Source organism: Rhagoletis pomonella, unplaced genomic scaffold (assembly GCF_013731165.1).
Source record: "Rhagoletis pomonella isolate Grant_MI unplaced genomic scaffold, Rhpom_1.0 Rhpom_scaffold_00004, whole genome shotgun sequence".
NCBI lineage: Eukaryota > Metazoa > Arthropoda > Insecta > Diptera > Tephritidae > Rhagoletis > Rhagoletis pomonella.
In genome coordinates this window covers 30,280,723-30,305,334 of record NW_023458558.1, presented here as the reverse complement: position 1 = coordinate 30,305,334, position 24,612 = coordinate 30,280,723, and the positions used below count along the sequence as shown (strand labels likewise).

General features: G+C 37.2%; 1 protein-coding gene and 1 long non-coding RNA gene across 7 annotated transcripts in view; both read right to left on the bottom strand.

Annotated features, from left to right (window-relative positions):
• The window catches only part of LOC118737438, a 481,479-nt gene extending 477,025 nt beyond the window's left edge, over positions 1 to 4,454 (bottom strand). The window contains exon 1 of the long non-coding RNA XR_004992814.1: positions 4,327 to 4,454. This is a non-coding gene — a long non-coding RNA (uncharacterized LOC118737438). The remainder of the gene's footprint in view (positions 1 to 4,326) is intronic.
• Positions 4,455 to 4,472: 18 nt separating this feature from the next.
• LOC118737432 (phosphatidylinositide phosphatase SAC2) lies at positions 4,473 to 23,814 on the bottom strand (the record flags this gene model as incomplete). 6 transcript variants are annotated; one of them, XM_036467913.1, is given in 14 exon segments in its annotated part: positions 17,248 to 18,386; positions 18,452 to 18,626; positions 19,189 to 19,856; positions 19,909 to 20,039; positions 20,144 to 20,460; positions 20,540 to 20,776; positions 21,082 to 21,297; positions 21,711 to 21,781; positions 21,843 to 22,170; positions 22,240 to 22,432; positions 22,491 to 22,663; positions 22,749 to 22,870; positions 23,089 to 23,506; positions 23,586 to 23,814. In XM_036467913.1, coding segments are annotated over 14 exon segments (3,407 nt in total), but the record flags the coding sequence as incomplete, so codon positions are not given.
• Between the last annotated feature and the right edge of the window lie 798 nt (positions 23,815 to 24,612).

The following is a 24,612-nucleotide window of genomic DNA, read 5'->3' as shown; positions in this document are numbered from 1 at the left end:
TCTCTCGTCATTTGACATAGCCGTATCAGTTTTGTAGGGATGTCAAATTCAGACATCGCGGCGTATAGGCAACTCCTTTTAGTACTGTCGAAAGCGACATTGAAGTCGACAAATAGATGGCGAGTGTCGATCATTTTCTCGTGGGTCTTCTCCAGGATTTGGCCGGTCCTAAAGACCTTGTCTATGACGTATTTGCCCGTTCTGAAGCCCTGTTAAAGCCCTATCAGTTATCTTACGTTCGATAAGACCTTGTAACCTTTGCTTAGAAGGCTGATCCAGCGGTAGTTGGCGCGAATGTTGGGGTTGCCTTTGTTGTGGATTTTGGGCAGAGCACACTTACATTGCAGACGGCTCGCATGTGTTCATCTGACCATTTTCTCTTTGCCACCGTACTTGAATAGCTCAGCTGATGGCTGTCAGCTTCAGCAGCCTTGTTGTTTTTCAAACGCGCTATTGCTATTCGTACTTTGTCATAGTCAGGCGGCTCGGGTTCGTCTTCCCAGCAGCTTTCAGTTCTGCTCCCATTCAGCGGGATGGAAAAGTACTCCCTCAATAATTTAGCACGTTCTGGAGGTCGGTCTATAGATTGCCATTGTTTTTCTTACAGGAGTTCGCCCTGGTATTGAAACCTTCCGTAAGTGGCCTAACTCTATGTGGGCCAGCATTTCAAGCTCTTCGCACTCACGTATTTCCGCCTCTCTCTTCTTTCTGCTGCAAATACGTCTCGCTTCCGTCTTCAATTTCCTATAGCACTACCACATAGCTCGCGTTACACCCAATCGTAGCGTGGCCCTGTAGGCGGAATCTTTTTAGATTTTAGTTTTAATTCAAAAGTCCACCACTACTAATATAATTACATTAAAAAAGAAATAATTGAAGGGGCAAAAATGAATTCGATCCCACGATATTGCGGCTCGCTTATACCTCAATACTACCGTCTGTCAGGGTACAATTTTGATGATTTCGACTGGGCCGTTAATGGGTGAGAACGTTTTCGTGTGTCTATGCTTTAAGATTTGATGTCGAAGATATGACGAAAAAAGTTAAAATGCGACCCCTAGGTTAGGCCAAAAAATACGATTTTTTTTTTGAAATTTCCTTGCAAAAATATTTAACACTCAGGCTAAATCCGCGGACTTTTGTTTTTTCCCCTGTACGGTGGTACAGCCTAATATAAATACAGGGTGGGCAAATGAGACTTATAAATGCTAAACACGTATAACTTCTGTAGTATGTCGAATATTCTGCTTCCGCCGTCTAATAGTCTCTGGTTTATTAACATACACTTTGCCTTTTAAATATCCCCCTAAAAAAGTCGGGCGCAGTTAAATCCGTTGAACGAGGAGTTCAAGGGAAATCTGATTTTTTTTTTAATCAAACGTTCGCCGAAATTTCACGTTGATGGTGGTTTTGCTGTAATAATGCTTGCACAAATTTCAATTTGGGTGCACCTTAGTATTCAACTTCAATATCCTTGACAATGTTGTTCTGGAAATTGCCAATTGGATTGAACGGCGACGAATAGGGATGCCAATCCCGGGATCTTGGGGTCCGGGTGTTTTGAGGCCCCGAAAAATTTGAAATATCGAACCGATAGTAAGAATTTGTTTACGAGTTTTGAAGTATGATTTTTGTAAAATTCTGTCTAGGCTGCAATTAACAAAACGCTGGAAACTGTATTTTGAATTGCAGCCTGTGCCTTTTTTGAAGAAGATTTAAATGAATATACTCATAGTGTCGCATAGAGTTTTAAGAAAAAGTTACATAATTTCTTAAATCAATCTACTCAAATCGAAAAAGTTTTAATTTATCCGGCGTGCTGGTAAAAGAAGTTCAAATATTTTGTAGTGGAAGATATAGGGGTCATTAACTTCAGTTGAGCCTAAAAGTCAATATTAGAACACTCCGCTTAAAATACTATGCTGCTCTTACGTATACATTTTAAGTGCAATAATAGCAACACGGCCACAAACAAAGGGTGCGTGCTTCTAACCAGACCCACCTACCGACATGTATTTCGACCCGGTGAATCCGAATCTGAGATCCATTTGACTCGTTCACCCTCAAAGTTTCGAGTTAATTGCGAAAAAAATTCGCCATTTCTGTATGGAGTAGAATAAACATGTTTAGAGAATTTATATTTGAATATTTTTGTTAAATTTTTTTTACTAATCAAAAGTACCTTGTTATTTGTGATGTATGCGTTCCTCAATCACATGGTTTTAAAAATACAATTTAAGAAATGTATTACTTTTTGATTTATCTGATTTAATATATATGTGAATTTTACAAGTATATATTACAGTAAAGCACCCATTATAAATTTCCAAGAATGTAGTTATAACTTGTAAAAAGAAAAATACGATTAAATTAAAAAAATAAGTTATTCCTCTTTAACATTGGTAGGTCTCATTTGGCCCACATGTCCTAGCATATGCGCACAATTCGAGCGGATGTAGAGTGTAAATGATGGGTGTATTATTAATTTCCGTTTGCCAAAACATCAACAGCTAATAATTACAGTAATTAAAGACGTTGTTAGTAAATACTTAGGAAACACAAATCTGTTCTCTTGGAATTTAATTATTTTTATTTGAAGAATACCATACCCCAAAATGTCTGCGATGAGGCAATCTTAGTGCTGTCTGAGACAAATTTACCCATTAACCGACTAATATTACATAATGACAGTTTAGGTAGCGCTTGCACACACTGACATACATACATGTGTCCATATGTATGTTTGTCCAAAGCGACCAACACATGTGACACTTAAAACGAGTACGCCAAAGTTATCATTAGCATTACAAATAGATTTTCACATGCTGTCAAACACACACACACACACACACACACATACATACAGTTGCATACAACCGCAAAGTCACGCTTCTTCGTGCAACTAATACGGCGTTCACACGGCAGCGTGACTAAAATTCCACCCAATTTGGTGTCAAATTACAAATTAAAATTTCCTACCTCAAACAGCAGCAGCAAGAAGTCGAGGATATCGGACGAAGATAGCGGATAAAAGGGGAATTGAGAAAACGCGTTTCTTTTTAAAAAACGGAATAAATTGACTTCTAACGTTGCATGCTGCTGAGGCTGCTAGTGTTGTTGGTGTGTGATGTTGCGGCATGTTGCATAGTGCGGTAGCAACAGCGCGGCCTGGTGTGAGTGCGTGAAAGTGTCATCAATGTTGATGCTGCGAAAGGATTTCAATATTCTGTACGTTTGTGTATGTATGTACCTGTATATACACTAGCCAGAATATGTTTCCGTACAGTGTTTTTTTTTTAATATTTGCAATGTTTTTCGTCATCATTTTTTTTCGTTAATTTTTAATGGAAATATATATGGCATATAAATTAATGATTAAAAGTTTTTACAAAATTTAAAAAAATTCGACAATTTTTTTCCAAAATATTAAATTTTTAAACAAATTTTTTTAGATTTCTGAGATTTATTTTTTTGCTGATGATGGTGTTCATATTCTCCATATAACGGAAGCGTGATAGTTTTTTTTGTATGGGAAAAAATACCGAAGAGCATCAGTAAAACAAAAATCTCAAAAATCAACGGTAGATTATAGTCACTTAAAACTTGCACTCAACAAGCAGCAAAACTGAAATTGAGTGAGCTACAAAACTGCATACTCGAAAGAATTCTAAAAATTCTTGTTTACAAGTTAAAAATTTTGGAGAAAACTTGTCGAATTTTCCTAAATTTTTAAAAAATTTTTAATCATCAATTTATATGTCACTGTATTTAATTTGTATTTTAAAATATAGTTCTATTAAAAATTAACGAAAAAAAGTTGTTACGAAAAACCATGCAAATATTAAAAAAAAAACACTGTACGGATACATATTCTGGCTAGTGTACATACATATGTTTGTATTTATGTGGTATCGAGTGCAGTGGCAGATACCCTTTTATGGGTCACTGCGTTGCCTAGTCAATCTAGAGATCTCGCTCAGCCTATTTAGGGGTGTTGATTGCTGCCGGCTCGGCTCGGTCACATTGGTTGTTTTCAAAGAAATTTAATTTAATGCGCCCTCTATGCCGCCGATGAGTGAAAGGATTTGGCAGCGTTTTGCGTTTGACATTTGCGATGATGGATTTTTTGTTTTAATTTGAGCGCAAGGCGGGCGCTGTTGGACGCACCTCAAATACGAACCATTTTAAAGCGTTGTGACATTTCTTTAAATCGTTTTTTTTTTTTTTTTTTTCTCTAATTTACAATATGTAATATTGAGGGTCTTTTGATTTATTAGCCACATTAATAATATTTTTAAAAATTATATTTGGTGCATAGCTACTTACTTGTAAACAACCTAGTTCGAGGCGTGTATGGCATTTGTCTTCGAGAAATGTCAAACCGTAGTCGCGTTAGACCGCGTGGTGTCTGTGGTGCTGTCGATGTTACTGCTGATGCTGATGCAGATGCACGCCTGGTATAGTGCAGCATTTAGTGATTAATTGCTGGTAATTATTGTGATAAATTGCCTTATTAGTGCCAAGTAGTTGCGCTGGTACGAATGCTTTATTGGCGTTGAAAATGTGTTTGGGATTATCAGCGGATTTGGTTGGATAATAATTCATGTTTTCACAGGTATTAGATAGATACTGGGCGCGTGATGTGTGAAAGTCTGGTGGCGAGGATTTGTTATTTAATAGCAAATAGGAGTTTTACAAGCTAAGATTATTGAATATTTAGAGAAATCTTGAAGCACATATATACATATGTATGTACATGTATACATAAGTATTAAACGAACAATTTATGTACATGAGAAAGACATAAAACAAGCCCAGTAAAATTAGAATTTTTCTCGAAAATATTGCAGTAGCGCAGATCATGGATCCACAGTCTTGCCCCTAAATTTCATATGGTAACATTCCGCCATCTTGGATTTTATGTTTTTTGGGTTTTTATGCAATTTGCAAGCTTATCCTGCATTTTTCGTAAAAAATGGTTGAATACAAATTTTGTAGAGCGTTTAGTTTCACAAATTTTTTATATAGAAGTATTCAAAAAAAGTGTTTTTTTTGTAAATAATAAGAAACCAGTAATATTTACGCGAAAAACAAAACCGACTTCAATTCTCATATAAAAATTTAAGATTATCATTAATTTCTTCATGATCGAATGATCGGATTTTAACCAAATTAGTATGGGACCACCTGTGAGGTAACACCTTTCCTTAAAAAAAATTAAGGTTAACGTGGGCCAAAGTTATACGGTAACATACATAAAAAAAAATTGTTCCGACGAATTGATAACCTTCCTGCTTTTTGTGAGGTCGATCAAAAATAGATCTTATTTTAGATAGTAGTACATATTTTGAAATTGTGGAAATTATCGATAGTCAAAATTTAAAAAATTAAGAGAAATATGTGTTTGTTTTAATTTTACCCGATAAAAAAATTTCAAAAAGCCAAGTCTGACAATAGTAGGGTTTTGCCATTTCAGAAAAAAAAAAAAACATTTTCGACGGGCACCCTAATGCGAATGTATCAGTAAGCCTTTCGTTCAGCTCCATAATAAAAACTCAATAAATTTGAAAGATGTGTCCAAAAAAAAAGAATAGAAAGAAGCTGAAACTCGCAGTTCCTCGCAGCTGGAACTATTTCAGATAGGATCTGCATATTTTATGTTTATGCGTCCTAAGTATAATTTAGCTTGCTTCCTAGGCCTTTTAAAAATATCCCTTTTTAAAGTAAACACTCGAATATATTAGAAAACTGGTAATCAATCAGATTGGCGCAAGTTGGAAAAATCAAATTAAATTACGTGCGACGAAATAGAAATTTTGTCTTACATATTTATTGATTTTTTTTTTTGCATTGTATCTATTTTGAGCTCGTCCAATGACTGCAAACTCGCATTTTTATCAAACATTCTTTTTGGTTTGGGTTAGTTGGACATTTTTCTATTAATCTGCGTGTAATAACTTTTTCAGATTTCGCTAATCCGTTTCTACTACTTTTGGCCGCTGTACTCCCATTGTGCCTCGCCAGTAAATAAGTAGTAAAAATTTCCAAGTACGTAAAATAGAGAAATGATAACCAGAATTATAAAATATTCTCCAAAAATTAAAGGTTTAAAGGCAAGCCTTTGACAACTATTTCATTGCTCTTGGATTGAGTTCGAATAGATGTAAACCAAAATCGATAATAAAGAGAAGCTATTAAAAGGATAAACTTGCTCAAATATACCAATAAAGTTTAGTGGCTTATAATCAATAAAACAAATTCGATTTTTATCTGCAGGAAGTGAGCTGAAATAACTACTAAGGAGCAAAAGCACAATGGCCCCAACCTAACGAAGTAGCGCAATGCTCAACCAATGTATGAGACTAGCAATATGTAAGTTCGTATGTACATATGGATGTATATACATAGACATATCTGTAAAATAATGTATGTAAGTGCACATGTCCTTATGCCACTTAACTCGACTTTAGCAATAAAATTAACTCGACACCATGATTTTTGTTATCTGCTAGTTAAATTGTGCTGCACTGCAAGCTCTGCTCCTTTGCCAACATAAGTTCTTATGCACAAGTATCTATGTATTTAGCTCCAGCGGCGCACAGTTCCCAAAACGAAGCCAGTGCCAAAGTGTTTCGGAAATTAATGGTTTAAGTCGAAAGTGTTTAGCAAAAGTGCTTAAAATATAAAGGAATAGACTGAGTGAGAGCAAGGCAAAAGTAAAGTATGCAAGGGGACGCCAAACAAGCGAAGAAAAGAGAAAATACGACTTGAGTAGACAGTCGAGTTAGCAAAGAAATAAGGCTACAAACTGACCGCCCAACCAAATATGTACATATGTATGTGTGTACAGCTATGTGACATTGCATCGACGACCCTTCGAGGAAGTGGCAGTAAATTATGCAGCTTTTATGTTGGCAATTTGTACGATTATCCAGCTGTAATGGCTGGCTGGCTGACTAGCTGGCTGGCAAGGGCCGGGCAAATAAATACAACAACAAGGAAGAAAACGCTCGTTCGCTATGCTGGTTCATAAGGAGACCGCTTATGGATTTTTGTATCCATGTGTATGCATTGTAATTGCTTATAGTAGTAATGTAAGACAGAAATAGTTAGTGATAGTAGTAGTAGTATCTAGGTTGTTTTTGTTGTAGCTTGTTTCGTTTACTGGTTGGTTGGCTACCGAGGCGGCAGTGATTGCTAATACATGTGTGCATATATACATAAGTAAGGTTGTCCAAAATGTATGTAAAAAAGCAAAGTCGGAATTTTTTATGCTCTCACCCACTGGGATTGTTGTATAAAATATTTAGAGGTCGCTCAAAACGCAAAACGCAAAGTTGTCCATGTATTTTATATGGGAAAAACCTACTTTTAGTAGAAATGGTATAGAATTCTTAAAAACAATATTTTTTATCTTTTTCTCTGCACGAAATTCCCAATAATAATACCCAATTGTTTATTTAACCATTTTTTCATAGTAACTATAATTCATAGGTCCGCCCAAAACCCCCAAAAATGCACTTGGAGACCAATAAAAATCGTAAGTATTAAATATTGTTAAATAAATAACTGAGTATTATTATTGGGAATCTCGTGCAGAGAAACAGAGTTTTCCGATCGAAAAAAATTGATTTTTAAGAATTCTATACCATTTCTACGAAAAGATGTTTTTTTCTTATAGAAAATGCATGGACATTTTTTAGCGTCTTCTAAATATTTTTAGATTTCAAAATCAAAAATATGGGTATAATTTTTCGGCATAGAACAATCCCTGGGCGGTGAGAGCATTAAAATTCCGCTTTTACTTTTTTTTAGACTACCCTAATGTACATACATTTACATATACATACATGTTTCTGTGCAATTTGTAAAAAGGGATATGCTGTGCTTAAGAAGGCGTGTAATTGAAACATTCAAAAGACAATTTCCAAGTCTTAGCACAGACACACTTAAATGGTTGGCGGAAACGGAGGCGACGGCATAAGGAGGTTTTGGAGAGGAAGTGCCTTTACATGCACGATTATTAAAGCAAAGCAACCATGAGGATTAACAGGCAGTGATGAGGAAGCGGGACAGACAAGAGAATCAAATGGCATCAGCTTTGGTATTAGTGTTGATGCGGAAGTGAATTTGCAAGCAACAGCAACCAATCAGTCGAAACGAGCCATAAAAATGGAGCATCATTGCCAATGCCTATCAGATTGGACATCGCAAAAGCTATAAAACGTAGTCGGCTTTTAGGCTTTCTACACAGGTGAATATTTAAGTGTATCCTTTTGACTTTTAGGGCTGTATGTAGCATTGTTGGCATACGGAAATCGAAGTAAGATAAGTTAATTTAACTACAATGACCATTTTGAGCATTGATTGATTTTGGTATGTTTTTGTTAAAATTAACTAAATTTGCCAAGCTAATGGCAAAACTCTTCGCATGACTATTGTCTTAACTATTACGCCTAAAATTATGCCGCAAAAACTTGATATTAACCTCATAAATCATGTAAACGCTGAAATAATGCTTATACTTGTATTTTGCGCCAGAGTTTAGGGGCAATAGTTAAGAGAATAGTCGTGCAATGATTTTTGCCAGAAACCATAAAGAGCGTTTCAGACGTGGCACTTTTTCCAAATTTTCTATGCAATTCGCTACTAAATTGAGAAAGAGAAAATTTATTTCAATGTGTGAACAGCCAGAAAGACTTTTCTGTTACATTTCGGAAATCAATTTCAGAAATAAAAGTTGCAAGATGTGACTACAAATGAAAGAGCGAAAACGGATTTCGAAAATATATTTCAACTTGCTCGTGCTGCACTAGCAATTTTTATTTCTGCTGCAAGTGCTGTCTAGCTAATCGAGTGTAGCCGTGTGGCGCTTGTGAGAAATAGCAACGCATAATTTTCAATAAAATATCGGAAATGATGCTAATTAAATATTTTTCGGAATTTAATTGTTTACTTATGAATAATAAATTTGTCTTCAAAGTACAAATTATGTTTATTATTACGAAGAGAATTTACGAACAACCGGCAAAGCGGCTCAAGGTTGCATTTTAGTATGCAGTAAGATTGCCAGAAATTCATTCGCTGCTTGAACAGCCAAAAAGTGTTAACAGAAATGTCGGCTTTCGGAAACAAAAAACCTTTCTCGAATGACACTTCACATGCAAGATGTGACTGATAATGCAACTGCTTTCTGAAATTTCTCAATTTTATATCCTTTTCGAAATGTATGGCATGGCCACGTCCGACACGCTCTTAACGATTATAAGAAATTAAATTAAACATTGCTGTATAATTATTACTGAATAATGGAAAAGTTGCTTTCGTCTCCTGAGATGAAATTCGTTAGACTAAAAACTTTTATGTTTGTTCGTCTCTCGAGACGTTTATTTCAAGACGAAATGGTTGTACGTCGTCTCTTAAAAATTATATGGGAATTTCATTGAAATTAAACTTCTTAATTGAGTTCGGAAATTTAACGCCAAGATTGTTCATGTCATCAAATCTGATCGTTTGTTCGTCTGTATATGTACCAATTCTATTAAGAGAAAACGTCTCCCACGTTTTTGTCTTGGAATAAACGTCCCGAGAGACCGGAAAAATAAAAGTCCCATATAACGTAAATAATTTCCATCCGAAAATAATCGCCCGGAATGACCAAACATGGTATGTCTCGTAAATAATTACTATACAAAGATGACAAAATTTGTTCTTAAAACAAGGCGACGTTTTTGATGCCAAATATTAGACCAATAACTAATTTGGGTCTCCGAGTTTTGTCTTTAGCCTGGGGATAGGGTTGTAAGCAAATGGTTTTTATGAGAAGCGATTTCATGGTGCATTATAGGGGTCCATTATAATACCACATGGATCCAAAACCCCAACTCCTTAACCTTACTGAAAGTTGCTGAGAAGATAACTATTCGTCTGTCTTCTAAGCTGGTTTATGTAAGCTCGTCTGTCTTATCCTTTCCTGGTATGCCACTGTGCCTAAGGGTCTAAGGGTCACCTGGCTATCTGAGTATAAATGTGTAGATTAAAGTAGTAAAGACAACAGCTAATTTAAGGATGCCAACGGCTTCTAAACTCCTGTAGTCTTAGGGATGCATTGGTAGCATATTGACTTCCCATAATATCTGTGAGTAGGATGTTGAGAACCCTATTTTTTGATCCAGTAGGTACAGTGCAGAGTGCACCACTATTGGTATTACCGACTTTTAGTTTCGACCGGAAGTGGGTTAAACTAGCCGGAGATCCATTTTTTTTAATAAAACATACATTTTTTACTACAGATTCGGTTTCTGAGGCTACAAATATTAAACTTTTTAAACCTCTAAAGGACCTTCAGACTTCAACTCCTTCTGGACTTCTAAAATGAATGAAAATGTTTTTATTGGAAAACGAAAAAAACATGATTTACCAAGTAAGAATGCTGTATCTTTTGGTTGTGTTGCCGACTTCCGGCTTAGACCGAAATTAGGTTAAACAGACCGGAAGTCTATTGCTTATTATGAATAGTACAAGTTCGGTGTTGGCTGGGTTTACACCTGAACCGCTATTTCTAGTCCAACTCTCTACTTCCTTCAATTTTACCTACATAATCAGCCCAATTCCGAGAAAGAAATACCACAATAATTAACTCCCAGGGAGTAGCATTTTCCCCGAAAATTTCGGGGGAGAAAATTCGAACTTCGAAAAAGCTCAACTTCCTATATAACGGAATTTTTATTCATGATAGGAAGAAACGGAAAAGAGATAAATCTCCCAGGGAGTTTCTGTTCTGAATCGGCCTGAATGACAAATAGTGTCTGTGTCAACGCTCACTGATAGTGCAACATCTTCCGATACACCCTAACCATGCAACCATCCCTTCCATGCAGCACAGCAGTGTGTTTACCGCTGGGACCCATAACAGAGGGGATAGGACTCCCCCTTTCCGAAGTACTTTGAATTGCAGCATTTGGTTTGCGATCGCAGCCAAGCGCAAGTTAATGCTCAGACCCATCAGTGCTGCCGCTATCGCGTTAGGCATGACGTTGCTTCGACGTGCATTCGATATCTGGGAAGACTACTAACGTATAATCCTTACAGTGTGACGGTCCTGAAACCTTTTGGATTAGTGAGGGGCACCTTTCCTGCTTTGAGAATGAACACCACTCTCGATTCGCTCAAACTCTTGTGGACATGATTAAGAACTAATACTCCCTTTATTATTGCATATAGCCATGCTGAACTAAAATGTTTGCTGCAGTTGTATGGGACAGATGTCATCCGAAGGTGGTAATTTATAAAGCGTGGACGTCAAAACAGACCAGATGACCTTCTCCCTAGTGAAGATTGAATGTTTTACATTTACACGTGCCTGTGTGCTTGGAGGCACATTCCCAGATTTCACCTCAACCTGGCTGCTACCTAGTCCTGACAGCAGAACTACATATGTACACAAGTTTGCTTAGAGTGAACTGAAAAACATTCTCTTGGTCTGACCCTGTTTTCGTCATTTAGGATGTTGGCAACAGGTATACCACTCAGTCCACTGAGTGGTTTAAATACTCTGATATTCTGAATGGCTGTTATATGCCTACGGCATACTGTAAAATTTAATCAACTAATTAGTTAACAAGTAATTTATATATATATATATTTCATGATCCAATGATCTGATCTAAACCAGATTAATATGGGACCACCTCTGAGTCCCAAAATTATGCGGTAACATACATTAAAAATATAAATTATCCGACGAACTGATAACCTCCTTCTTTTTTGGTTAAAAGTCGGTTAAAAATATAGGATTTTCCTAAATATCTACCATCTGCTCGACATCTACATACATCCACACTTACCTAAATAATTGGTTATATACTTATGTACTTATCTGTTATTGCAGCTGATTGTCTTACCACTGACACTTTCTACTAATCGATTCCTCCACATTCAATTTTAGAAATCTCAGCAAATATTTCTACGATTTATACTAAATTAGCGGCCGCCTATGTCAGTGTGTAAGTCAGCATGAAGATTGATCATCGGTTGATGGCAAAACAATTATTTGATGGCAACAAAAGTGGCTGCAATGGCAGCAAAATTGACAGGACATTAGCCTGCGATAACTGTGCTCCACGTACACCCTCACCGCTACCCACAAGTGGCCACGTGTATGCAACTGTTTTGTTATCAACAGCGTGCCACACTTCCTCCCAACTCTCATCCATGGTGCCACCCAATGTTCAATAAACTATGGTACAGTTCGAAAAAAAAAACTCACCAGGACAATAGATGGCCAATAGCTTTTGCACATACCACGATACATGAACGCACACACACATAAACGCATACATTAGCAGCCACTCAAACGCACCAGAGTTGGCATTGTTTCCGCCAGTGTTGGCTAATGGATTTTTGATTTGTGTATCTTCGCCAGTTAATGGTGAATGGTCCATATGTCCTGCAACAGACACACACACACACACATACACACACACACACACACACACACATACACACACACACACACACACACACACACACACAACCACCCACAATATTCATACAGAGTCAAATATTTTTGTATGCATGTGTGACTTTATTGTGCACCTGTGTGTGTGAGTGGTTGCATTTTTTATCGTTTATGTAAACAAGCAATCAACAGTCGTAACATTTGACACTGACACTTATTGTTTTTGTTGTTGTTGCTATTGTTTGGCTGATTGCTATATGAACTGAAAATTGTGGCCCAGTGTTGCGTCAACAGCATTGCGGTCAAAGCGGAGCAGCTGCTTGTGGCAATATTTGCATTTATGATGGATTTATGAGCTTGTAACATTTGGTCACCTCAACTTTTTTGTTGTGTTTTCTTCCTGTGTATGAGAGTGATACGAAATAAATTACTTTTTAAGTGCTAATAAGATGTATCGTTGTATAGAAAAAGAAGCTGGAAGCTACAATCTTCTCAAAAAGAGAGAAAAAGCAAAAATTTCGACGGCTGAGTGGAAGATCGACCTAAATATCTCGGCAGCCGGTTCGAAAACGCCATATCGAGAAGATTGTTGAAGAATGATCTATTTCAGAATTTTGTTGAAGAACGCCCTAACTCAGAAAATGGTTCAAGAACGTCCTACTTCAATGTAAATTCCATATATCGGCAGCTGAGATATGGCGTTTTTGAACCATTTGCCGACAAAGGGCGTTCTTCAGCTAAATTTTGAAGTAGGGTGTTCTTCAGCCAACTCAGCCGTCGATGTGTAATTTCTTCTGGATTGCAACTGTATCCGGCCTTGACCTGTGTCATCCGATTGCACCAGAAAATTCCGAATAAAGCCAAGTCCTTCTCGAACTGGTCTTTCTATCGCAGATGAGGCCTTACTCTTTTTCTGCTACCGCAAGTGGGTACCATATTAGATACTTTTGTATCCTCTGGCGCGCGACTACACATAATCTTTCTTTCGAACAGAGCGATTGTTGAGACTCGCTTGCATTTTCTCTACTGGTTTCAGTGTCATTCATTAGCCTAGATTTAGTAATCGTAGAGTTTCTCAGAGTACATCCATCTTGGATCCGTCGGTGTATAGAAATATAGCCCCTTCTCCATTCCCTATGGATGAGGTCTTTAAACGCAACGTCGTTATCTTAAGTCGGGGCGTAGGTGCACATAAACGATATGTTGAAGAATCTCGATAAATTCGTTCGCCGGGGTGAACGATTGTACTCGGTGACGGGTCTCCCTGGAATTCTTGAGAACATCAGCCAAGACGACTTCCGCATTAAGGGTTCGGACATACCAGCGGCATGCTTTCAAATAAGAGTCATTTAAATGTCATCAAAAGAAAGGGTGTCTCGTACAAGGAAATTTGGAATTTATCAATAGAGGTTCTTCCAAGTCCAGTGCACAACAAGGTTTTAAGGATGCTAATTCATATAGTAAGTATGTAACTTCCTATAGGCACTGCTGACTTCAGAGGGCCTCACTACAGCCGAATAATTAGGAGTTGCTCCAAGGAATCTTCTTCTCCTCCTGTCGTAACCCAATGCTCCTTACAGCATATTCGCCGTCATAATTCGGAGCATTTGGGTCTTACTCTGGATGTGATGTTGAGACGGCATGAGAAGGCATTCCGTGGCTGTCCGGTATGTTGTCTTGTGGCATGTCTGATTCTACGTCCACTGCGTCATACTTGTTCCCGGCGACCACACAGGGCCTGCATTATTTAGAGCCAGCCGGCGAATTCCTTAGTATATTGCCATCAACGTAGGCAGCACCGCTCATCCCACTCGCCAACTTTGCTTCCGGCGAACACCGCACCTATATCAACTTTAACAGAGCCGATTGGAACGGCTTCGCATAAGTTACTAAGAGCACCTTCGCCGCCCTATCCACATTATGCCGGCAAACGCCAATTCTACAAAGTTGTCACTGACGCAACAGCTTGCTTCATTCCTGCTGGATACATTGCTGAAACGCTCCCGAATTTCCCAGCCGAAGCGATAGATTTAGCGAATAACCGTAACCACCTTTGCCAGTCTGATGGCGTGAATCCACATATTAGGTATCCCAATGGTGAGGTTCGGCAAATGGTAAATTAATATAAGCGGAAAAAGGGGGAAGAGAACCTGAACACCTGCAACTTCGCCTCTGGTGTGAGCAAGATTTCTTTCAATCGTAAGGCCACTGTCCAACCCGACGAAGCACGATGACAGAATGGAAATTTCATTCGGTAATCGTGCCTCGTCGAACCCGGAACGATACGCGAGCTACTTCAGCCGACAATTCACTCTGCTTCCTACGGTGGACAATCGCAAACGTCGAGTGACCCACGACAGTCGGGTCTACGTAACCGGAACGACCCAGATTTATATCTGGCCAAGGACTGTCACTCCAGCAACACTCCCCAAAAAGTCTTTGGGGAGTTTGTATGCTGTTACAACAACAACAGTGACCAGAAGGCTTTACAAATTGTGAAAACCAAGAGCGCCACTAGCTTTTACCAGCGATGAAGTCCAGGGAAGGCGAAAGTCTCGAAACCCTCCGACGGAATATCCATACCTCACCAAGGTTCTCAACATCCCATCATTCTCGGCGTGTGGAAATCGGGGAGCTAGGGAAGCCAGCAAGCAAAGGAGAGTATTATTAGCACTTAACGCCACCCCTGTGCGAGAGCAGGGCTACGAGTACCCAGCCAACCCTTTTTACCACCTGGACTGAAGACCTCAGCCTACAACTGGGTATTCACATCAACGACGAACCAATACCGACGGTGAAGAACCCTGAAATTCGCGGAGTAACCTTCGGAAACTTACTCTCTTCCTTAATAGAAGAAATTTGGAAAATTCAACTTTCAAGCTGACTTCGTCTCTGCTCCTCTAATGAAATATTTTAATTCGTCTTCAACTTTATTTTAATTTTCAATGTGTTCACATTAACCGGTGGATTATGTAGTATGTATGTATATAGGTGCTAATTATTCAACGTTTACTTTTTTCGAACATTTTACGAGTTATTGGCAAGTAAATTGCTATTGAGCTTTTATCATTTTTTGTATAATATTCGTTGATTAATTTGCATAATTTTGTTTATCCCTACAAAAAAACGTGAATGTCTATTCGTATAAATGTATATGTATACAAATAAAATATCAGCAATCTTTTTAGTGTTTTCGTTTTTTTTTTGTTTGTTGGTGTAAATATCAGCAAATATAATTTTGTGTCGTTTTGGTTATAATAATTGTTTTTGTTTAGTTAGTGTCTGTATGTAAGTATGTGCAAGTCTTCGCTGCGAGGAGTGTACAGTTATTGCAGTTGGCTATTTTATGAAAGTAATCTATTAATTGTTTTTGTGTAATTTTTATTTTATTATATGTAAATATCATAAGCACAGTGTCTCTGTTTCATAATTGCTCAGCTCAAAACGTAAACTACACAGCTAAAAACTACGTTCATCTACATACACTTCCATGCATATATGTATATATGTAAGTAATTAGTGGACTAATAATGCTTCTTAAATATTTTATATATCGACCCCTCATTACGATATTATCGTAAGCGATGTATTCAGCCTCATTTCGAGAGTCGTGTCGAACGCAAGTCGAAAATTGCATGTTATTGCGTAAAATTTCGACTCGACTAGTGTATTAAAATGGAAAAACTTGGCAGCACTGCATAATTTTCGGCGATTTTCGTCGTTTACTTATTTCAGCACGACAGTAGACAATGCCAATGTTGTCGTGTCGTACAATTTAGCCTAATTTTCGACTTAGGCAATGAGGCTGATTATCATTACATATGTACGTATGTACATATTTTTAATGTTAAAGCGTTTTTGAAAAACAAATTGATTTTATCGACTGTTGTTAATTTTTAAGGCGATTTGCCATTTCTTTGAATCCCCAAAAAAGTTAAAATGCCCTCACGCTTAGCAATTACATATCACAAATTTTTCTATGAAATTCGCTGTCAAATTGAGAGGGAAATCCTTTTTGGGTATTCATATGGGAAAGTAGAACTTCTAATTTCTATTCGAGAATAGATAAAATATGTATGATGAAACTGATTCAAGGGAATGACAATTTACTTGTAGATTGAGTAATCAATTAAAAAATTAAAAATAATATTACCTTATGTTAAGTAAAAAAAAAATAAAAAAAACTTAACAAATAAATAAAAATTAAAAAATATTTTTATTAATCAGAATTCTTTATTGCAAATTTATTTACTCAACATACATTTTACTAAAATATCGCCAAATTTTTAAAATACTGTAAGTTGCAGAGAACACATAACTAAAAAAGAAAAACTAACTATGTACCCATTTAAAATTTTATGTAATTTAATTACAAAAGAATAGATTTATTAACAAATGTAAACGCACTATACAAGCATGCATATCTATGAGCAGAAATACAAAATATTTCGGCACAAAAAAAAAACGCTAAAACATTCTTCTTACATTTATTTCAATCAATGGAGTTCGACAGAAACAAGTAGAATAAAAAATAAATCAAGTATTCGTACAATGTTAGCCGTAAAACGTTTATTTAGACGAAAAAGTACCGAAATTACTAGTTTTTTTAGTCACTCGAAAAAATTATAATTGTTTTATTTTTTTAATAACTTAATATAAGAGGCAATTGACGTTAGCGGCAGCATGCCGTATATATCTGTTGCAACTATTTTGTAATTTTTGAAATTTTACGATTTTTTTTTTTAACATTAATAAGCTGGAAAAGTATCGATACTATCGAAAATGTCGACACTATCGATAGTTTTGATTAAAAAAGTCCAAAAATTAAACATAACAATTTTTATTGAAAATGAGATCAGAATTGCTAAAATAAGTATGTCGACATTTTTGTTAAGGAACAAAAGTTTATCAACGATTTTTGGATTCAAGCAGCATCTGCGGTCTGAAATATGTATGTTACTGCATAATGCATGTATGAATAAAAACTATCGATACTGCTTACAAAACCATTGATGTTTTCGATAGTCACAAACCATCGATACTATCGATAGTGCCCTCGATAGTTTTACAGCGGTAGTATATGAGTGGTTAGTTTTGCTTTTTCGCGGTGGAATTTTCTAAGTAAAATATGGGCAATGACAAATCAAAATTATATTTACAAATTAAAAAAGTGCTTTATCATTAAGTAATTATGTTTAACGCGACAACGCTTACTACGAAACGAACGCAACAAGTGCGCAATCACATAAATATTTATTTGCATATGAGGCCATGAAAACCAGAGTACCAATTTTAAATAATAATTAAATCATTAAAGACAACCGAATTAATGGCTTTTATAATATGTGTGGCAAAATGTAGCAGTAGAAAAACTAAACGCGGGTTATTCTGGTTATACCCAATTCGTTTGCGGATAGTTCTCTACTTTTTTTTGCAAACATTTAGTTTGGCTACTACGGCTATTATGGAAACATAAAGAAATGTCATGCATAGTTTATATATATGCATAAAAATCTATATAAATATGCTTGACTACTATAAAATTCCTCAAACAATAATATTTCTTGCAAACACGCTGGCCAAATAACATAAAATCATATCGCATAATTGGTCCATTTCAAAACCTATTCTGTGTTAAATGTTATTAGGAGGAGTTTTGCTTGATTTGAGTAGGACGTGTTTTGTGTTAGTACTTTACACGATGTTCTTTTTAATAAAAATATTTCCCTTTTTCTTCTTTCTCTTTATGGTTTTCTTAAACAACTTAAAATAAATCCCTTTTTATTCGCGATGCTCTTTACAAAGCAATCAGCCTGGTCTTGCATTGGTGCTCTGCCCAAAGTTCTTCAAGCTGCGCACGATTACTTTGCCTTTCCGATGGCGGTGTGTTATCTGCTGATGCGTTTGTCGGGGATAGTACGCCTGTCTGCAAAGAAACGATACGAGTATTAAAAATGTTCAGTTCATCAATAATATAGCGACACTACAAACCTTCGTTGCTATCTTACGTGGATCGAGATTTAAGCCAATATTTTGCATACCTTTTGCCAATTTCGATAAAGGACTCACCACCATTGTCCGCGATAAGGGACTCGCCAATTGTTTCAATTTAATAGTATCACTTGGTGCACTACCTAGTGGCAGGTTGAGTTCTATGGCTGCTTCACTGTTTGTATGAAATCAAATGAATATTGCAGGTTGTAATCTTTATTTCATTTGATATCTTTAATGTTTGTCTTTTATAACATCTTTAATGAGCAAAGATTGTTTGCAAAATATTTATGTAATTGCTACAATGGTTCATAAGGCACAAATCGCAATTGTTTTACTTAATGAGTAAAGCCATGGTGTACATATAATTCATGCCAAAGCCTAAATTATTTTAGGATATATCTAAATTAGGTAACTTTTTTTTATCTAAATAAAACCAAGAGTAGTACTAAACGATATCATATTCCCCTTGCAAATTGAGCAATCAATGAATACACATATGTATATAACCATACATAAAAGATTATACATAGGATAACTACAACAGACTTCGAGATTCGATTAGAACAATAAATTTAGCTGATAAATGTGTTGTCTTAACACTAAAGGCAAGAAACGTTCTTATAAAAAAAAAAATACAAAGATATGATTATACAAATATACATATACCAACTCAAAGCTTCCATCTAGCCACCAACAATGGTTATATTCATGCTCATCAACAATAAAATACCGACCTGGTACGCTCTGCTGGTCCATCGAGCTGTTGTTCCTCACCGTCGGCTTGTACGCATATTTGCGGATTTGGCGTAATCGGTCGTACAGGTGGTGCGTTCTCTAGCAGCCCGGAGGGCATTGTGACATGGTCGGTAACCGACGATATTGAAATAGTATAAACATCTTCACTATTTTTAGCCATGCTATCTTTTTGCATTAAACAATCCATATTTTCTGCTGACGGTTGTTCGCCATCTTGCGTGTTGCCCATTACAATACCAACGGAAGGCAAGAAGTCATTTTCATTGAATCCTGACTTTCCAGCTGCTGCGTTGGTTGCGGCGATTGCCAAGTCTACATCCGAATCCAGTTCGGGTTCATAAATGCTGCTGTCATTCTCATCGGTATCGGTACTACTATGTGAATTGCTTTGGGTTCGTCCAACCGAAAACACTGCTTTTTCAGCTTCCACCGCTTGATCGATTGATGTTTGTGATTGCCGCATAACCTGTGGATTTATTTTGGCTAATTCATTCGTTTGCTTTTGTGCGTTTGAATTTATATTGGAATTTTTATTTTTATTTGGATTGAGAGACTGTCCCAATTTGGAGAATTGGCCAGCAACATTAGATATTGCTTTTGAACTAAATTGCACGAGTTGGGATTCGGAGAGATTTCGCGGCATACCCTAAAATATATGATGTTATGTGTGTTAGAAGGGAATATTGTAATACACTTGCCTTTGGTACGTCAAGCAATGGATTTCTACTTTTGCGCCGCTGCAATACGCCGCCGGTTATGTAGCGTACATCGGTTTTGCCGATATTATCTAATGCTATGCGAAACATCTCAACGATGGCCATGAGAGATTCTGTAAATAGTAAAAAGAGCCGAATTAGGTAATCGAAAGTTCAAGTATTTTCATATAATAAAATTGTGTGTGTAAGTCTTGCTAATCTGGCCTATCATTCTTACCCATAACTTCCTCCTGTGTCTTGATCACATAAACCATATTATTGAAGAAGCGTATGTTGGCCGAACGAAACATATGGAAATAGCCGTCCACACCTTCCACACTGTAGTTCAGGCGCAAGCAGAGCAGCGCTGGCGCTGAGCCTTGAAACAATTTGGTCTGCTGATACATGCCTAACTCGATCAGCGTAATATTTTGCAACTGAACCTTTTCGAAACGTACAATTTTATCCAAATGTGAGTCATATTCGGCAACAATGTAGCAATCGTCTGTGAGCAGCAGAACCGTGTCAACGTCCGTTTCATTAAGATCACCCGTACTAGGGGTAAGAGTTCCAATATTAGCAAACCAAAATAAAAAAATATGTATAAAGATTTTATTAATATATATGTACTCACGTCGGATCGGCATCGATGAGGCCCCATGAGCCCACTGGATATTGTGCTGAACCTAGCAGCAAGCGCCGACAATCCTCCACCAACAGTTTGGCTTGTTCGGCACTTTCCAATGCATCTGTTTCATCGGGTGCCGCCTGTCCGCCCAACGCGTTCAGTGACTCTGCAGAAACTTGATTTCCGAGCATTAGATCGATGGTGGCTTGACGATAAGAATCTTTAAAACGCGCGAGATAATAACTGAAATTCAATCACAAGTAAAAAAAGCATTTTACAAATGAGTAAGGTAAGTGTGTAAAGTGTATGCGCGCAAAAAGAGGAAAAATCGAATACAAAGCGCATGCAATCAAGGGGTGAATTTGTGCTTTAAAATTATAACAAAAAAATATAAAAATGGAAAGGCAGTAAACTAAACTCCAAATAAAAATCAAAACAAAAATACCTTTTCAAACGATAGTAGTAAGACAATGGAAACAAAAGGAGCAACAAAGTTAAATAAAGAGCGAGTTTTCGACTTCTTTAGTGGCTTATCGCGAGCGGCGCACCTTGCGTTTACGATATTTTCCAGAAAATGTAATTCCGGACCGAGCACACCGGCGTGATAGTAACCGCGTGTAGGCGCCGGTGTAGACGGGCAGAGAATGTGTAGTATTGTCTTCATAACTTCATCCTCTTTCAATTGATTGGCCTCGACCAGCTTGCCTTGCATTAAATCAATTATGCATTGCCGGAAGGAATCAGCGAAATTTTGTATGAGGAAACTACGAAGAGCGAATGTTTAAAGATATTTGTTTAGAAATTACGCACTGAGTTGTTGTTTTTTATATTGGCTTAGTGTAACGATTTCTTTGTTTAAAGTAGAGAAGTGTGTTATAAATGCACAAACTGTTAATAAGAAATTTAATTAAAATAACATAATGAAAAAAAAAACAAAAAAAACCACATAACTGTGACAGAGTGCGACACATTTTTTTTTTCGAGATAGAGAGAGAGAAGAGAGAGGAAGTGTTATGGTACTCGAGTTGGCAGATGGCAAACAGCATAAATTACAAATAAAAAGTTCCAAGTTCCGCCCGTAAATTACTTAAACTAAAAAAAAACTTCAAAGTAAACTAGCAACTTATTACGGGAATCTTAAATTTAAAAGGCATAACAAACAAAAAACTTAACTGACCGATTTGCTGAATTCATGCCGTCTTTCATCATACCGCTTATCTTCCGTTCACCGGTTCGCGTATAATCGCCCTGTAAACACAAGAAAATAAAATTTAATAAAATATCAAGGACAGAAAATATTTTCTAAAACCTTCAGCGCATTTGTGCCCGCATACTGTCGACTAATTATATCGCCATTGTTTGCCCACAATATCATGAACGGCGATTTCAATTGCTCTGGAATGGGTGAGTATGGTGGTGATAAACCCAATTTAACTAGCTGTGATTCCAGCACAGCCTTGCCTATTGCTGTCTCTACGACATTTGTGCGATCCAAGCAGTCCATACAATTAACACGAAATACTGATTTTTGATTACATATAACACCACGCTGATCACGCCAATGAAAACCCATAGCGCCTGCTTCGGGTGCAAGCGCTTCAACAAGAGCGGAAACATTTTCAAAACGCATACCGCGACTGCAATTGATAGCAAAAAAATTATAAATCAGGAGTAATACGAGGCTTATTAGATGTGCAACTACTCACCAGTAATCATGGAAATCGAAAGTAACATATATTAAGCGATCATTATTGTATTTTATCACATGTCTTGCGTAAGCATCACCAATAAGTTTCTCCTTGCCGCTTTGCTCGACCAAATTGACAATACAAACACCATCGTATAGCGATATTTCTTTGGTAAAATGTAGTTCGAATGCCTCCTGCGTTTCTTGCTCGCCTATAACGAGATAGACGAATGGAGTTGATATTTTCAAACAATCACACTTGCTGCTTACCCCTGTCCAGGCGTGGTGGTGGCCTATATTTATAGCCGGGTTGACTCCAATAGACTGGCACCGAACCACGAATTTGCGTAAAACTCAAGTGATGATGACGAAATGACAATATTTGCTCCGTTTCAACGTAATTAGCGCAGTCCCCCTGTTCATCAACGCCCCTTCGCTTATATCTGCAAACAAAAAAGGAAAAAAAGAAAAATATCTTACAGCTTTATTACACTCAACTCAAGTAAAAGCCAACATCTAAACACTTACCTCGTGCCCGCGCGATATCGTGACCGACGCGACACTAGCGCCAATGTTAAGCATTCATTACCTATCACGCAAGGTTCGACTTGCACGAATCCTTGTATAATCGGCAATACCCACGTATTGTCCTATAACAAAGAAAATTTCAAGCAATTACATATTATTAATGCAGTAATGAACGGATGCCAACTAGGAAAGTTTATATACTTTGGAACGAATTTCCAGCATTCCTTGTCAATTTTGTTTTGGAGACATATCATAATTTAAATGGGATCTCCGAAATTCGTTACAAATAACATCATACTCTTGCCCGGTCGGAAGCATCAACAATAAAAAACAAGCTTACTTTAAGTTTCAAAATATCGGCAATCATATGCATATTCCAAAAGAAACGCTCATCGTATTGCCGCTTTTGGTCGCCAGCACCACTCTGCCGCTGCAAATTGTTGGTGATGTCGCTGTCGAAACTAAAGTAAAAGCTATCCGTTTCATCAAAAATCTTATGCAGCTCCTCTGTAATGCGCTTCGCAATGCGCAACGGATCACGTATGCCCACAGAAGACTTCATTTGATTGGAAGCCAACGCGGCGGCTTGCTGGGTGGTATTCTTAATAGTGCTGCCGGCAATTTTGACAGCACCCCAAGTTTTATTCATTAGTTGAGCACCCTCAAAAAGTTTTGTCTTGGCGACAGGGGTGTTGCCGGTGCTGCTTGTAGTAGAAGCATTCGACGAGGGTGAATGTGTGGGTGTGCTGTTGGCGCTCCTGTAAAAAAATATGAAATTTTGAAAAGTTTTAACTATTTTCTGATTTAGTAAGAATAATATGTCCCTTAATTACTTGCCTCGAGTGCCGGGTGCAGGAAGTTAATACTGTATCTGGTTCATCAGCGCTTAATATGCAAATCGATTTGATTTTATACACAAGACTGGGTGCATGCAGAACGCCAACGGGTGTAGCTTCCTTCACTATCACCAAATGCGGTTCGTATACATTTGGCAAACTAATAACGCCCACAATGCCATGTGAAATACCAATACATTCAATATCATCCACAGAAGAGAGGTCCCAACCTGAGAAGATAAAAGCGAAATTCATCAAAACTGATAAAATAAAATGGAATATGTAAATTCAAACACATTTAAAATAAAAGCTTGTAAACACGTTATTTATGACGTAGTTTCAACGCGTTTTCAGTACCTAAACTACCAGCCGTGATCGTACTGCTCGTATCGTGTACCGAATTACGAAACTAGCACTACGTTCACGGCCGTTATAATCCGAAATATGTATTTTCACGTGACGAGTTGCTCTCTCACGACTGTTACGATTCGAGCCCAGATTTTGTTGTGTATCATACTACGAATAATAATCTTAGAAATTCTATACCAGTATGCACAAACACAATCACTATGTGTTCATTACAATTTTGGCGGCTGTTAATTTTACTTTACTTTATGTTACGCCTATTTGTTTATTTATTTTTCTTTTTAACCAGTCGCTTTTGAGGCGTTAACCAGTTGTCGCCTTTAATTAAAGAGGTTTACCTTTGTTGTTGCTATATGTATAGTTATTACTACGTAAATAATTAGGTTGAAATTGAAAGTGTAAATTTAACATTTAGGAGAGAGAAGTTTGCACAAGAAGCACATTCACTCACCCCATACAGGCAAAGCACAATTTTTGTGCCATTAGCCTGCCTGCAGCGAATCAAGGGCAATGTATACAATGATAACCCAAGCACACATGCACGTACTCACTTGCTTAAGAGCACTTAAATGCATATGCCACGAGCAACAAAAGCATGTCGCTTAGATGTGGATAATGGCTAATGGAGAACATAAATTGGTCATAACGATTTTTGCAAATCT